The 12,478-nt window shown below is 47.7% G+C and overlaps 6 protein-coding genes across 6 annotated transcripts; 5 read left to right on the plus strand and 1 right to left on the minus strand.

Annotated features, from left to right (window-relative positions):
• Positions 1-566: 566 nt before the first annotated feature.
• PV08_05165 (uncharacterized protein) lies at positions 567-1,508 on the plus strand (the record flags this gene model as incomplete). The annotated part of the gene is made up of 1 exon (XM_016379509.1): positions 567-1,508. One exon carries the CDS (start codon positions 567-569, stop codon positions 1,506-1,508), a length of 942 nt encoding a protein of 313 aa, XP_016238186.1.
• Positions 1,509-2,679: 1,171 nt separating this feature from the next.
• PV08_05166 (uncharacterized protein) lies at positions 2,680-3,539 on the plus strand (the record flags this gene model as incomplete). The annotated part of the gene is made up of 2 exons (XM_016379510.1): positions 2,680-3,251; positions 3,338-3,539. 2 exons carry the CDS (start codon positions 2,680-2,682, stop codon positions 3,537-3,539), a joined length of 774 nt encoding a protein of 257 aa, XP_016238187.1.
• A 620-nt stretch (positions 3,540-4,159) lies between these two features.
• PV08_05167 (uncharacterized protein) lies at positions 4,160-4,424 on the plus strand (the record flags this gene model as incomplete). The annotated part of the gene is made up of 2 exons (XM_016379511.1): positions 4,160-4,240; positions 4,296-4,424. The coding sequence occupies 2 exons, from the start codon at positions 4,160-4,162 to the stop codon at positions 4,422-4,424; spliced, it is 210 nt and encodes a 69-aa protein (XP_016238188.1).
• Positions 4,425-6,447: 2,023 nt separating this feature from the next.
• Positions 6,448-7,215, plus strand: PV08_05168 (uncharacterized protein; the record flags this gene model as incomplete). The annotated part of the gene is made up of 1 exon (XM_016379512.1): positions 6,448-7,215. One exon carries the CDS (start codon positions 6,448-6,450, stop codon positions 7,213-7,215), a length of 768 nt encoding a protein of 255 aa, XP_016238189.1.
• Positions 7,216-8,052: 837 nt separating this feature from the next.
• Positions 8,053-10,432, minus strand: PV08_05169 (uncharacterized protein; the record flags this gene model as incomplete). The annotated part of the gene is made up of 11 exons (XM_016379513.1): positions 8,053-8,105; positions 8,169-8,260; positions 8,314-8,571; positions 8,632-8,850; positions 8,911-9,020; positions 9,079-9,492; positions 9,544-9,614; positions 9,673-9,715; positions 9,765-9,806; positions 9,869-10,151; positions 10,281-10,432. The coding sequence occupies 11 exons, from the start codon at positions 10,430-10,432 to the stop codon at positions 8,053-8,055; spliced, it is 1,737 nt and encodes a 578-aa protein (XP_016238190.1).
• A 594-nt stretch (positions 10,433-11,026) lies between these two features.
• On the plus strand, positions 11,027-12,223 carry PV08_05170 (uncharacterized protein; the record flags this gene model as incomplete). Its single annotated transcript, XM_016379514.1, has 2 exons — positions 11,027-11,836; positions 11,897-12,223. The coding sequence occupies 2 exons, from the start codon at positions 11,027-11,029 to the stop codon at positions 12,221-12,223; spliced, it is 1,137 nt and encodes a 378-aa protein (XP_016238191.1).
• Between the last annotated feature and the right edge of the window lie 255 nt (positions 12,224-12,478).

Consider the following 12,478-nt stretch of genomic DNA (forward strand, 5'->3'; position numbering starts at 1 on the left):
GGCATCGATATGACTCCGCTCTGCTCTAGCTTGCCAGTGAACTGTGTGACTGATGTGACCAGTGTGATCCATAAATACCTGTAGCGAAGGGTTACTTGTTCTCGAATTTGTCTCGAGCAGTGGCTCTGCCGAGACGGGGGTGGGATCTAGGGCAAAAGAGCAGCCCTACTTCAACTTCCAACTTGACGGGGAAATATGAAGCTTACGTCTGTTCCCCATGAAGACAAAATGTTTGAATCCATGTAGCTCCAGCCATCGACGAAAGCAATTCCAAGCGCAGTAATAGTGGCGTCCAGTGCCTTTTCCGTGGCCCATCAGTAGGCCAGCTTGAGGCACTCAATTCCGTGGTCCTGGCTGATATTTCCCACCAACCAAAAGACTCTGAATGATGACTGTGTTACAATTACTGCCACTGCTACCCAGACCATAACTACATCCCGTTTATGGCAGTTGCATCAAACTTCATTCTGCGTCTTTGGAGAGGTCGCTTCTAGAGAAAATAACAACACGTAGTCAAGACCCTTTAATCATCCACGCCCAAGTCTAACTTCCTGTTTGGCTTCAGCATGCCTTCAAATCGAGAGCCGTCCATCATTCCCTTCGCCGAACTCGAGCCATCGTGGCACGTACCGGGAGCGAAGGTCGGAGGAACACTACGCTGGTTGATCAGTTGGGTGGGTGGACGCAAGGGCTTTGTAAACTCCAATCCTGAAAGAGCAGTGATCAACGATGAGATTTCGGTTGGTCTGATGTACCTTCCCGTCGGTCAACGACAGGAGGGGTTGCATTATCACACTGTGACCGAAATTTACGTTATTGTCAAAGGACGTGTCGTTGGGTACGACGGCTCGAATACGTCTCATATCGCAGGCCCGATGGACTGCATCTACATTCCAGCCGGCGTACCACATGGTGTTCGAAATGCGGGCATGGAAGATGTCGAACTGATCTGGCTACATGACGGGGTCGAAGCGTCTGGGATGACCATCTACTGCGACACCCAGCAAGATCTTGAGAACGCCCCCTCTAAGGCACCTATCCAGGTCGTGCAGCTTCAAGACCTAGCTCCCGTGTGGTCCAATCCGCGAGCCAAAGAGCCAGAGTTCTTACGATGGGTGGTGAATTGGATCGGAGGCCCTGGCGGGTTTGAGAACTTGAACCCAGGCTACGCTGTCGAGAGCGAGAAGATCGCCTTGGGCCTGACTGTGCTCATGCCAGGCAACAAACAGGTGCCTCATTGTCACTCCGTCGCTGAAGTCTACGTAATTCTGAAGGGCAAAGTACTCGTGAAGCTCGACAAGGAAGGCAAAAAAGCAAAAGAGCTCGCATATCTAGATTGTGCCTATTTCCCAGACGGCGCGGTCCATTCATTGCGCAACCATGGCTCAGAACCAGCATATATCATGTGGGCGCATGATAGAGCCAACCGATCTGGCGGAACCAATTACGAAAACCTTGAAGGACAAGAGCTAAGCACTCCCCAACCATCGACAAATGGAATAGCTTAAGGTTTTAATACTCAGATTTGAGGGACATAACTGGGGCGTCACAGTACATGTAGATTCAATAATAACTGAGAAGTTGTGCAGTTCCCAGATCTTGAGTCCCTTGATAAATCGAAGAAGCTACCAAGGCCAAGTACGATAGGCGACCCGTATGGCCCAGCGGTTACAGGTCGCCGAACATCTTTGCCTGTACAGCTGTTTACTCATGAGAGGCTGCAAAGGCTCCTTATTCTCTATTTAAGGGCTCCAAGGGAGATCTAGACTATATCGGTACTAGGCGACTATAGGAAGAGACAGAGTAGGCGAGGGAATGATATACCCCAGATTCTGAGGGAGCCGCGGCTTAGCTGGAGAGAGAGGCCCTTTACTTATTGGGCATCTCTTGAACAAAATAGATAGAAGGAATATGCTCCTCTCAGCCTGTAGATGCAAACCCCTTTTCGATATGGGACGGCCAGAATCGCCTGGTTCAGAAACATGCTTTGCCGCTATTTGATGACATTCTTGGTGCGATCGCTGTGAGCCGTCCAAGCATGGTGCATTTGCGGCTACATCAATCAAGTCAAAAGCCGGGAAGAGGCTTATTCTTGTCGAGAAGCGGGGTATAACAACCACTGGAGAAGTTTTTCCTTGGGATTAATAACCTCACTTGCACCTACATCGTCGAGGCAGTCTCCGGGGCCACCTTAATCAAGAACAAGGAATCTTGTGTCTCTCAGAGTTCGACTTACGAAGGAGCAGCTGGTGATTCGCCTGCTACGGCCGCACAATATTAAATGTAATATTGATTACTCCTCTGATGTCAACCGTGCTGATTGTGGAAAATGATGAGGTTGTACTTTTGCCTTGACCAACTCCGCTGTCATGGAATTGAACATTGAACATCCCGAACAGAGGCCTGCAACATTACAAAGCATTACAGGATACTGTTATCCGTACGAGGTAGGCAAATTCAGATTTCCGCCATCTGGTCGGCAGAAGGTGAATAGTCAGGAACTCAAGCGGAATTGGCGTGTGATTCATGGCCGAGTGTAAGTAGGGACTGTCTGCTCTATATGCTCTCAAGGGGAGTTTGCCAAGCTACCCAGCGCACAGCCAGTCTTTTCCTTTGTTGAGAAAGGAACACAGTGCAAACTGATCTATTACCATTATATCTTGCATAAGCTACGATATCATGTCTTACACGTGCTTGAAAGGCAAGACTTACATCGTCACCGGTGCTGCGTCCGGTATCGGCCGAGAGATCTCGATTCGATTAGCAAAGCAAGGTGCAAACATTGGCCTGGTGGACTTGCAGATGCCTGACCAAGTGTTAGCCGAGGTCGTAAGGGCCGGTGCGAAAGGGTTCGCGGTGGCGGCCAACGTCTGCCACTCGGACGAGATTGAAACTGCCTTTGGACAAATTGCACACCATTTCGGAGGTCTCGACGGCGGGGTCAACTTCGCGGGTATCATTGGAAAGAATTACAAGCTTGGACAAAAGGAGACATCATTGCAAAATCTGCAAGACGATGACTGGAGCAGCGTCATCAACGTCAACCTGGGTGGAGTGATGAATTCCATCCGGGCAGAGTTGAAGTTGATGAAAGGTCCCGGGGCCATTGTGAACGCTGCCAGCCTTGCAGCACAAATTCCCACCCCGTACAATTCGCCCTACGGGGCGAGCAAACAGGGTGTCATCTCGTTGACAAGGGCTGCTGCTCAAGAGGTGGGAGCTAGGAGGATCAGGGTGAATGCAGTGGCGCCGTAAGTTTCTCCCCGGTTTGATTTTCTTCTGTATCAAGATACCTGAGAGTTCAATCCTATTAACATCCATCATCTGTACATCTTAGGGGATTTGTGAAGACTCCGATGTTGGAGCAATTTAGCAACGACAACGACGTGATTCAAAAGCGCGTCATCGAGCCGAGGGTCGCGCTTGGGCGCATGGCGGACCCAGAAGATGTCGCGCGCGCAGTCTTGTTTCTTTTGAGTGAAGAAGCGGCATATATCACAGGGCATGTAAGTTTTTACCTACCGACTCCACTCGCTTGAGCGCGTCTCTAACCTCTGTCAGGTTCTAGATGTGAACGGAGGATATAGCTAGGAGAGGATAAATCGTACATGAACTGCACTCCTTTGTCGGAAACAAGGTCGGAAAGTCGGAATTGGTTTTTCCTCCCGCCAATATCTGTGCTCTTCAAAACAGAATACGGGTAATAAAATAATTCAGTATAAGCTGAAGCACATCCTCCGTATCTATCTGTAAATTGGTTGTACTCCGTATAATTGTCCAGGATGGCATCAGGTTTCCCGTACGAAAGTGGGTAGCTTCCTTCTAGGCCCTCGTTATATCCTGGTCTCAGATCCTCTTTAAGCGGGTATTGTATATTGGAGATAACATATCGACAGGCTACATCAAAGTCACATTCTATTTCAATAAGAACCCAGCGTTGACCCATAAACAGTTCTACGAATATTGGTCAAATGTTCATGCCCGGATCAATTGTGGTGTTGAAGGTTGGCCATGGAGCGGAGTAAGAAAATATATTCAAGTACGTGTAAGGGTTAACGACTCCCACTATTATGAATCCAGTATCTTAACCCGTCATCACCTATACTGCTAGTCTCACTCTCCTCCTGAGTTGAACATAAAGGCTTCAACGGACCTTGCAATGGATCACCTCGCCTGGGATGGAGCGTCGGAATTCTATGTCGCCGTTGATGAGTGGGACAACTTTGTAAAGTTTATGAATGTTTGTTGTGGTTATACATTCATGTCACATCCTGCAGACACTGACATTTCCTCAGAGCGATAAGTTCAAGACCGTCCTGGCTCCGGATGGCGCAAAGTTCGCAACTCCCCCTATGAAGATTATAGTCTCCCGAGAAATTGTGGTGGAGGATGTTGCAGCTGGAAAATTATGTCGAGGATCCTGAACTACTGTATAAAGATATCAAATCATGCAATCCAATGCATTAGGATCATCATCAAGCAGCTCGATGACATCGGATTCGCTCTCCCAGACACAAGGGAGAATCAGAATCAAGACAGTGGGTGTCGCATACATTGAAGCCTCTAGCGCAGGCAGTCTAGAAGGAGGTTGACTGTATGCAGACTACGGCTTTATGAACAGTGTATCTACACTCTGTCAAGCAGATAGCCAAGTCTCTAACGGGCATGCTGCGGCCGCACCCGCGCGCACGAAGCTCCGCGTCTTTTTTACAAAAATCAGCGCTAAATTCCCGAATACGTCTTGCGTTTTTATCATTTTCACGTTCACGCGTGTCACCCCTCCAACTTGTAACCACCATGGCAACACCACGCAGGCCTCTAGGCGAGATCTCAGGCAATAGCCAGCGAGGGAAAGATCTCACTCCCATAGAGAGAGCAAAAATAGAAGGAATGCACCCCGCGAGGGCCTTATATTCCCAGATATTCACTACACTTAACTAGCCATGTATAACCGTTTATAATATCATTAAATTAACTAAAAAAAGAAAGGATTATGTCTTATACAAACGCCCTAGATAATCTGTTTTTTGTACCCCTAGATAGAAGAGATAACTTCTATATCTAGCGTGACACTATCTAATGTGGAAATACAATAAAATTATACAATAATTAATAGTGTCTAATATAGTTGATAAGTGAGCTACACAAACAAGCCAGCTATACACCCAACACAACACCACACCCTTTAAACTCTAAAAAATTCACCACAACGCACAAAATCAATTGAAACTACTAAGTACCCTCTTTCTCAGTGATTTCTATAACCTCCTAACAAGTCTATATATTATATCTAGTGTTTCCATAAGTACTATAGTGATAAGCACACACTTCTATCCTTTATATTATAACAGGAATAGAAGGGGAAGCACCAGGTGCACAGAGCTGTAGTCAATCTTGCAACATGAGTCAGGAACTAAGAGACGCTCGTGGAACACTCCTTCTTTCTTCGCAACGCTTGATTGTCTGCTCCGGGCCACGCTTGACGGTGCGCCGAAGCGCGCGCTGCACCTGGAGTCTGTAGAGAACACTGTGGACTTGGTTAGGACTTCGCTGTCGCCGCGCATCACTCTGTACGCGGTCTCTGTACACACATGTTGACTATGCACACCTTTCTGTATGCACTCTGTAGTTGCTTGTCCTCAATCGATTCAATGAGTACATGCTACTTGTGTGCGTGTACTTGCTTGTTCATGTTCATGGCTACTCATGCCTATTCTCTGTCTGTCCGCATGTATGAAGAAAAAGATGAAAAGAAACACTTGCCTAGGCCCCTTGACCTAGATGCACGCTTGCTTGGCCCAGGGCCCACTGTATCCTGGCCACCTCCCTAGAGAGGGACACACACCTCCCGACTCACTACAATATAACTAGAAACAGTGAATCGATAGGGTTGCATAAGTTGTAAGAAACGTGATGGCGTCGGCGTTCCGCCGAAGACACTAAGGCGCTAGGCGTGAGTATCTGACTTGTAAAGACGGTCTCTGACAGCGCCCGCAACTTAGCCTAGTCCAACAAGGTGATAATAATGGGCACGCCGGTGATAATGTGAACACTGTAGAGAGCGAGGTCATTATATTGAAACATGCCCTATACAGTTAGCAGAAGGAGTAGATAGTGCTCCAGAGTCTTCTAGTTAAATACTTTTGTGGTGAGGAAGGAATTTATGTGTAAAGTGGCTGGGCCTGGTATTCTGGTGGGGAGGTGCGCAGCTCACCTGTGGATTATGTTATGTCAATTCCGAGTCTAAATCCTTTGTTCCGCATTCCGTCTGAAGACTTACCTCATGGGGCACTGATAAAGGCTGCGCCACCTGCGACGGAATAGATCTGGAGGAGCAGGGAAACAATGACTTTCTTTTCAAAGCACACGTAAACCATATAGAAACCCGGCGGGAGTCGTTCAGAAAATTTTTGCAAGCACGGGTGAAAACTAACTCCCTCAGACACAATGCCGGTCGCCATCATTACAGGAGCAGCTCAGGGGATTGGAAAAGCCATCGCTCTTCGCCTCTCGGAAGATGGATTCAGTGTAGTTATAGGTGATATTGCTCCTCAACTAGACGCCATGAAGCAATTGGTGGCCCAAATTGTTACCAGCGGACGGAAAGCTCACTGTGTTACTGTCGACGTGTCACGGCAAGACGAGGTTGAGGCTCTGGTTGCTGAGACAGTCAAAGTCTTCCAAGAAGTCAATGTCATGATTGCCAATGCAGGAATTCTAGATACCGCCGGGGTACTGGACATTAGTGTTGAGAGGTGGGAGAGAACAATGTCTGTGAATGTTCGCGGAGTTTTCTTATGCCACACCATTGCAGCAAAACAGATGGTCAAGCAAGGCATGGGAGGAAAGCTGATTGCCGCTTGTTCAATTTCAGGCTACCGGCCCAGCGGTAAATGCCCTGCCTACTGCACGAGCAAATGGGCGGTCCGAGGATTTACCCAGACCTGTGCTCTGGAGCTTGGTCAGTATGGGATTACTGCGAACGCCTACTGTCCTGGTTCAGTTCCCACACCAATGTCGCTGCAATTTGCCGAGCGCCTAGGGAAAGAGCAAGGGGTTTCTGACCCTGAAGAGATATATAAAAAGTCCTCGCACCGTCTCTCTGCTCTTCCTGTCGACTTAAAGACCGAAGATATCGCTGGTTTGGTGAGCTTTCTTTCAGGAAAAGACTCTAATCATATCACTGGGCAGAGTCTAATCTGCGATGGAGGTTAGTATCTATTTCTGTGTATAATCGACCTTTTCCACTAAACAGATCCTCCAGGAATATCTTTCTCTTGACCATTTACAAAACAAAGGAAGAGAGAGTGGTTATGCACGGGGTGGAAGTACTCCACTATCGTTGCAAGGCCGCTACCAGGAAAAGAGAGAAAACAGTATTGTGGAACTGCTGGATTATACACACTACCTGAACACAGCTGCGTTGCCTGGCTCGAGTATGAATTTCCATAGAAACGCCAGCGTCCGTCACGAGAGCGCATCCCACCTGCTGTCGTGCAACGCTCACACAATGGGAGTTAAATGGGATGTATTGACGAGTCTGACCTCGATGACTAGGAGGTTCGAGGACTATGATATATATAGGCAAAAAGGAGCGACTATTCTCTCGTCCAATTGAGGCCTCTTTCGTTGCCGCATCACAGGCCGCAAGTTGGCCTTTCCTTGTGAACTCGAGTGGTTGCAACAAGCGCTCAGATAATTGGCAATAGAATGGCCTATATTTTGCTGTCAACGTGATATAGTTCAATGAGTGACTCGATAGTTGTGAAATGAATGGATTGAGTGATGCGAAATGCGCAATAATGAGCGTTCTAGGCGACGGAGTTCCTCCGGAGGCGTTCGGCGCGAGTATGGAGGTTGTAATGACACCGTTACAACTCAGCCTGTTCAACACCTGCTCCTTAGAGAGGTAATAAACTTCAAAGTCCTATGACCGTGGCCTGGAAAGCTACTAGCTAGCTATGAGAAAAGTGCTGTGGAAGGTTACATTCACTGAGGCCAAACTTCTCATTCAAACCGCAACCTTCCATTTCACAAGGACAGCATAGATGTTTAGTGGTACTTGTTCTTCTCTGCATTAATGTCGTTTTCCAAAAACACTTCGGCTAAAAGAATCAATCAGTTTTTCTAGATCCACAAGAAAGGAGCATCAGGCAACCACCACTCACTCTTGGGAGTCATCTTGGGAGTGATGTCCTGGCACAGACAGATTGCAATGAGGCAGACGACACCAAACCCAAGGGAGCAGAGACAAACGTTGCTACTCTTGATGATTAGCATTCGGGGGCCCGATGACAAAGCACCGGATCTTACCGTATAGCTATGGTGTAACTGTCGAACAGCGAATTTCTAGCAGCGGCAAGAATACTGCCAGTCATATGAGGCACCTTCTCGAGGGCGTCAGAACCTTGATTGAGAGCTATCATCAGGGCCGGCACATCCGCCGCAGGGAGGCCGGCTTTGATTGCCGCAGCCGGCACCTTATGCTTTGATTCATTTCTTAGAGAGTTGGAAAGGACTGTTGTGTAGATAGACGAGGCAAGCCAAGCACCAGTCCACTTGCCACCGCCGCTAGAGTACATAGAACAGTTAGTCGATGATTATCGGAAGGAAAATGTCAAGAACACTTACGCGAGACCGCCAGATACGCCAAGCTCGGTCTGGGGAGCACCAAACTGCAAGAACGTCATGCTTAATGGTACCTGATAGCCGAATCCGAATTGGCAGAGGAAGCTGAATACCATCATCAAAGCCATGTTATGCTTCGTCCCGAGTGCCAGCAAGGTCCCGAACAAGACACTAAGGAAGATGGCAACGAAGTACTGCGTACGCCAGTGCCGGATCTTTGAGCTGTACAACCAAAATTAGTTCAATTATATAATGAACGTATTCCGCATGCTTGGAACACACCCGAAAAGTCCGACGAATACCTGTCCTAGAGGCAAGCCTAGGTTTTGCGGTAGTATAATGGCGAGCGTGTACGATAAAGAGCTGGTTGGAGAAGTCCAAAATACCTCAACCTGCTGAGTGTAAGCATTTTTAAGAGATGCGAGCGGGATTTGGGGAGCTCAATATCACCTGTGTCAAGAAAGCAACATTAGTTGCAAAATATCCCATATTTGAGATTGTGCCAGCAATGAAAGGGAAGGTGAACTCGCGGCCTTTATCTTTGGCGAAGATATGCGGCGGGGTAAGAGCAGCCCTCAAGGGCATGAAATGCTCATAGAGCGCAAATGCGACAAGAACACCAAATCCAGAGACTAAAGTTCCAAATACTTTTGGATCAGAAGCGGGTATGGTGGTCGTTTGCACAATTCCCGAAAACACAAGAGAGCCCCCAATCGAATACAGCATTGCTCCACCATAGTCCAGATTTTTGATCGCCTGGTGCCAGGGGATACCGCGAGGATGTTTGGGTGGATAATAAACCAGGTAGAGAGTGGCAACAATCCCAGCGACGCCGATGGCAGGACCATAAAAGAGCCAACGCCACTGCAAATTCATCGTCAGGCAAATTCAATTTACAATAGAGGAGATGCCCACCTGATCACCGTGCCTGATGGCATATCGGCCGGCTACTGGACCAAGAACAACATCAAGCCAGGTTCCGATATCTTGAGCACTTGTCAGGCACATCATGCAATAGTCAGAATTCTTTGAATTTGTTTCTACCAGATATTACAATGCCAACATGACGGAGTCGATTCGGCAGGAGCTAGAATCCAGTCAGTTACCACCGAAATGCCAACCGTTTTGCGGTATACCTCGGGTAATGCGAATGCCGCCAGCTGAGCCAGCCCTGCTCCCTATTTTAGGAAACCAATGTGGTTAGCCCAATATATCATCAGAAAAGGGCGAATGTTCTTACAATTCCTTGAATAACACAGCCTGCCATGATCATCTTCGTGTTTACGCCAGCGCCGATGACAAGCAACCCGGTAAACACTAAGATGTTGCCGACAATAAGAAACCACCTTCTCCCAAACAAGTCGGAATTTGATGCGAACAGTATCTGAGAACTTGCATTGCAAAATAAGTACAATGGCATCCACCAGGTAACATCTGAGATCGAGACAATCCCAACTTTGACAGCGACTTCGCTCTCGATTGCCGAGAAGACGGGAATGATCCAGAAAGAAAAGCCATAAGACCTGGTCGGGGTTATAGAGTGAGCAACACTTTGGTAAAAGATTCTTACATTGATAAAGCCTTGATGTGATCCTAATTAGTTTGGTTTTGACCCGAGAAGGAGATGAAAGTCACTCACAAATACGACCAACCAGGCCTTGATAGTCATTTTGACTTCCTCCACTTCCTGGAACGTACTGTCTTCACCGCTAGACGCTGGAAAGCTGACTGCATTGGCCGCCTCCTCCTGCTCGGTAACGATGAATTTTTCAAGTTGGCATGTGTCCTCAGTTGTGGATGCCATTTCTTCCACCTGGAGAGTTGCGTGAAGATCTAAAGAAAGTTGCAGTAGCCCGTCCAAAAAGGCCCATAGGATCTGCGTCTCGATGGTGTCGCTAGTATCCGGGGGTAGTATCGGCTTTAGTTTCTCGCTCCTATATAGATTTACTTGACTTTGTGGTTTAATCTCGATTCCCCAGACTTTCCATGTGGATGTTTCATTCCGTTTAATTCCATCTCTGCTCGGGGGGGGTGGGGGGTGGGGTTGACGGAATTCAGCACGACCTATGGGGAGCCGTGTTGCTTGCGAGGGATACCGAGGATAGTAGATCAAAGAGCAATACCAGCAATGAAACACGCGTGAGTCTACCATAGGAGGTGGATAAAGAGCATGATTAAAGTAGAGCTTCAACTTACGATTTTCCCCAGTTTCTCTGCTCTTGCGGTATCTCACAGCGGCGCAAGAAATGTGGTCAAGAAAATGAACCATTCCCCTATGTGACCGATTTCCGGTAGTTCCGGTTCTCGAGTGGAGTACATACAGAGTGGCGGCCTCAAAATCAGGCACCACCTCTGGCCAGATAGAGCTCCTAGAATGCAATCTGTATGCAAAGCCACCATGACAATCGACATACCAGCGAGCACAAGCACATGTGATGTGTCAATTATCAACTCAACTTGTGACTCTATTGCGCGTCCACACCTGTTGATTGATCCCAGTATCGAAGGCTATAATTGGCTTAATCTCCCTACATGGGTTTTTTATATCAAACATTCAGCCACAGGTCGACAACTAGTTTTCGATCTCGGTAGCCGAAAGGACTGGGAAAACCATGTGCCCAGCATCCGAAAACTGATAGAATGCCATGTGCCTGGCCTCAGAGTATCATCTGACGTGGCAGATCTCCTTGCCCAGGGTAACATCGACACCCATAGCATCGAGGCTGTGATACTAAGCCATGCACACCCTGACCATGCCGGATCTCCACAGACACTACCGCATGGTGTAAATCTGCTGGTGGGTCCTGGATTTACAGAAAGTTTTCTCCCCGGATACCCATCGAACCCTGACTCGGTGTTTCATGAATCCGAGTTTATAGGGCGTCAAGTTATCGAGGTCCAGTTTACGAATGATTTCACAATCGGGTCGTTGCAGGCATTCGACTACTTTCACGACGGGAGTATGTATATCTTGAATATTCCTGGGCATGCTGTAGGCCATATAGGTGTGCTTGTTCGGACTACGAGTGACAGTTTTGTTCTCCTGGCAGGAGACACTTGTCATATGCCTGGAGTTATGCGCCCGTCAAAAGCCATGCCAATGCCCGACACCCTTCCGGAGTTTTGTATCTTCAATGATAACATCAGTCCACCTTGGCTAGGCTCTGATTATACGTGTTGCCACCGTGCTCCACAAGAAGCAAAGTCGGTAAGTCCAAGTGATGAAGTGGTATTCCATTCGCGATGAGCCTGCTGACTATTATTCTAGACACCCTTCTTCACAGTAACATTATCCGAGCATTCCTATTATCACAATCCAGTTGAGGCACAAGCATCGGTCGAAGCAGTCATGGAGTTTGATGCAGATCCAAATATTCTAGTTATAATCGCTCACGATCCTACGCCTCGATCCGTCTGCGAGTTCTTTCCCCATGGCACGTTGAACGGCTGGAGAAGCAAAGGTTGGAAGACAAAGATGCATTGGGGATTCCTCAACGAACTTCCGTACAAAGGAAAGATTCTGACAAAACTGCTTGTGGACGGACTGTACACTCACGGCAAGAAGCTGAGAGGGGTAGAACTTAGACAGAACTAGAGTCTGCATCGAGTCGCCTCTATGTTGGACATCCAAAGGTGCACAGACTTAACAAGGGGTTTATGAAAAAACCCTCGTTAAAATATTCAACATAGTCATCAATATACTGCAACTCTACCACAGGGATATTTTCGAAGTCGATTTTTTTGGCTCGATCAATCAGCTATTCTCTTGTCTATTTATATACTAATGTTACGAATCAGCCTGGCCACCGGCCGCATACGAAGCTGTGACAACAGCCAAACCTCCACGAGG

Source organism: Exophiala spinifera (genome assembly GCF_000836115.1).
Source record: "Exophiala spinifera strain CBS 89968 unplaced genomic scaffold supercont1.3, whole genome shotgun sequence".
In the NCBI taxonomy this organism is placed as follows: domain Eukaryota; kingdom Fungi; phylum Ascomycota; class Eurotiomycetes; order Chaetothyriales; family Herpotrichiellaceae; genus Exophiala; species Exophiala spinifera.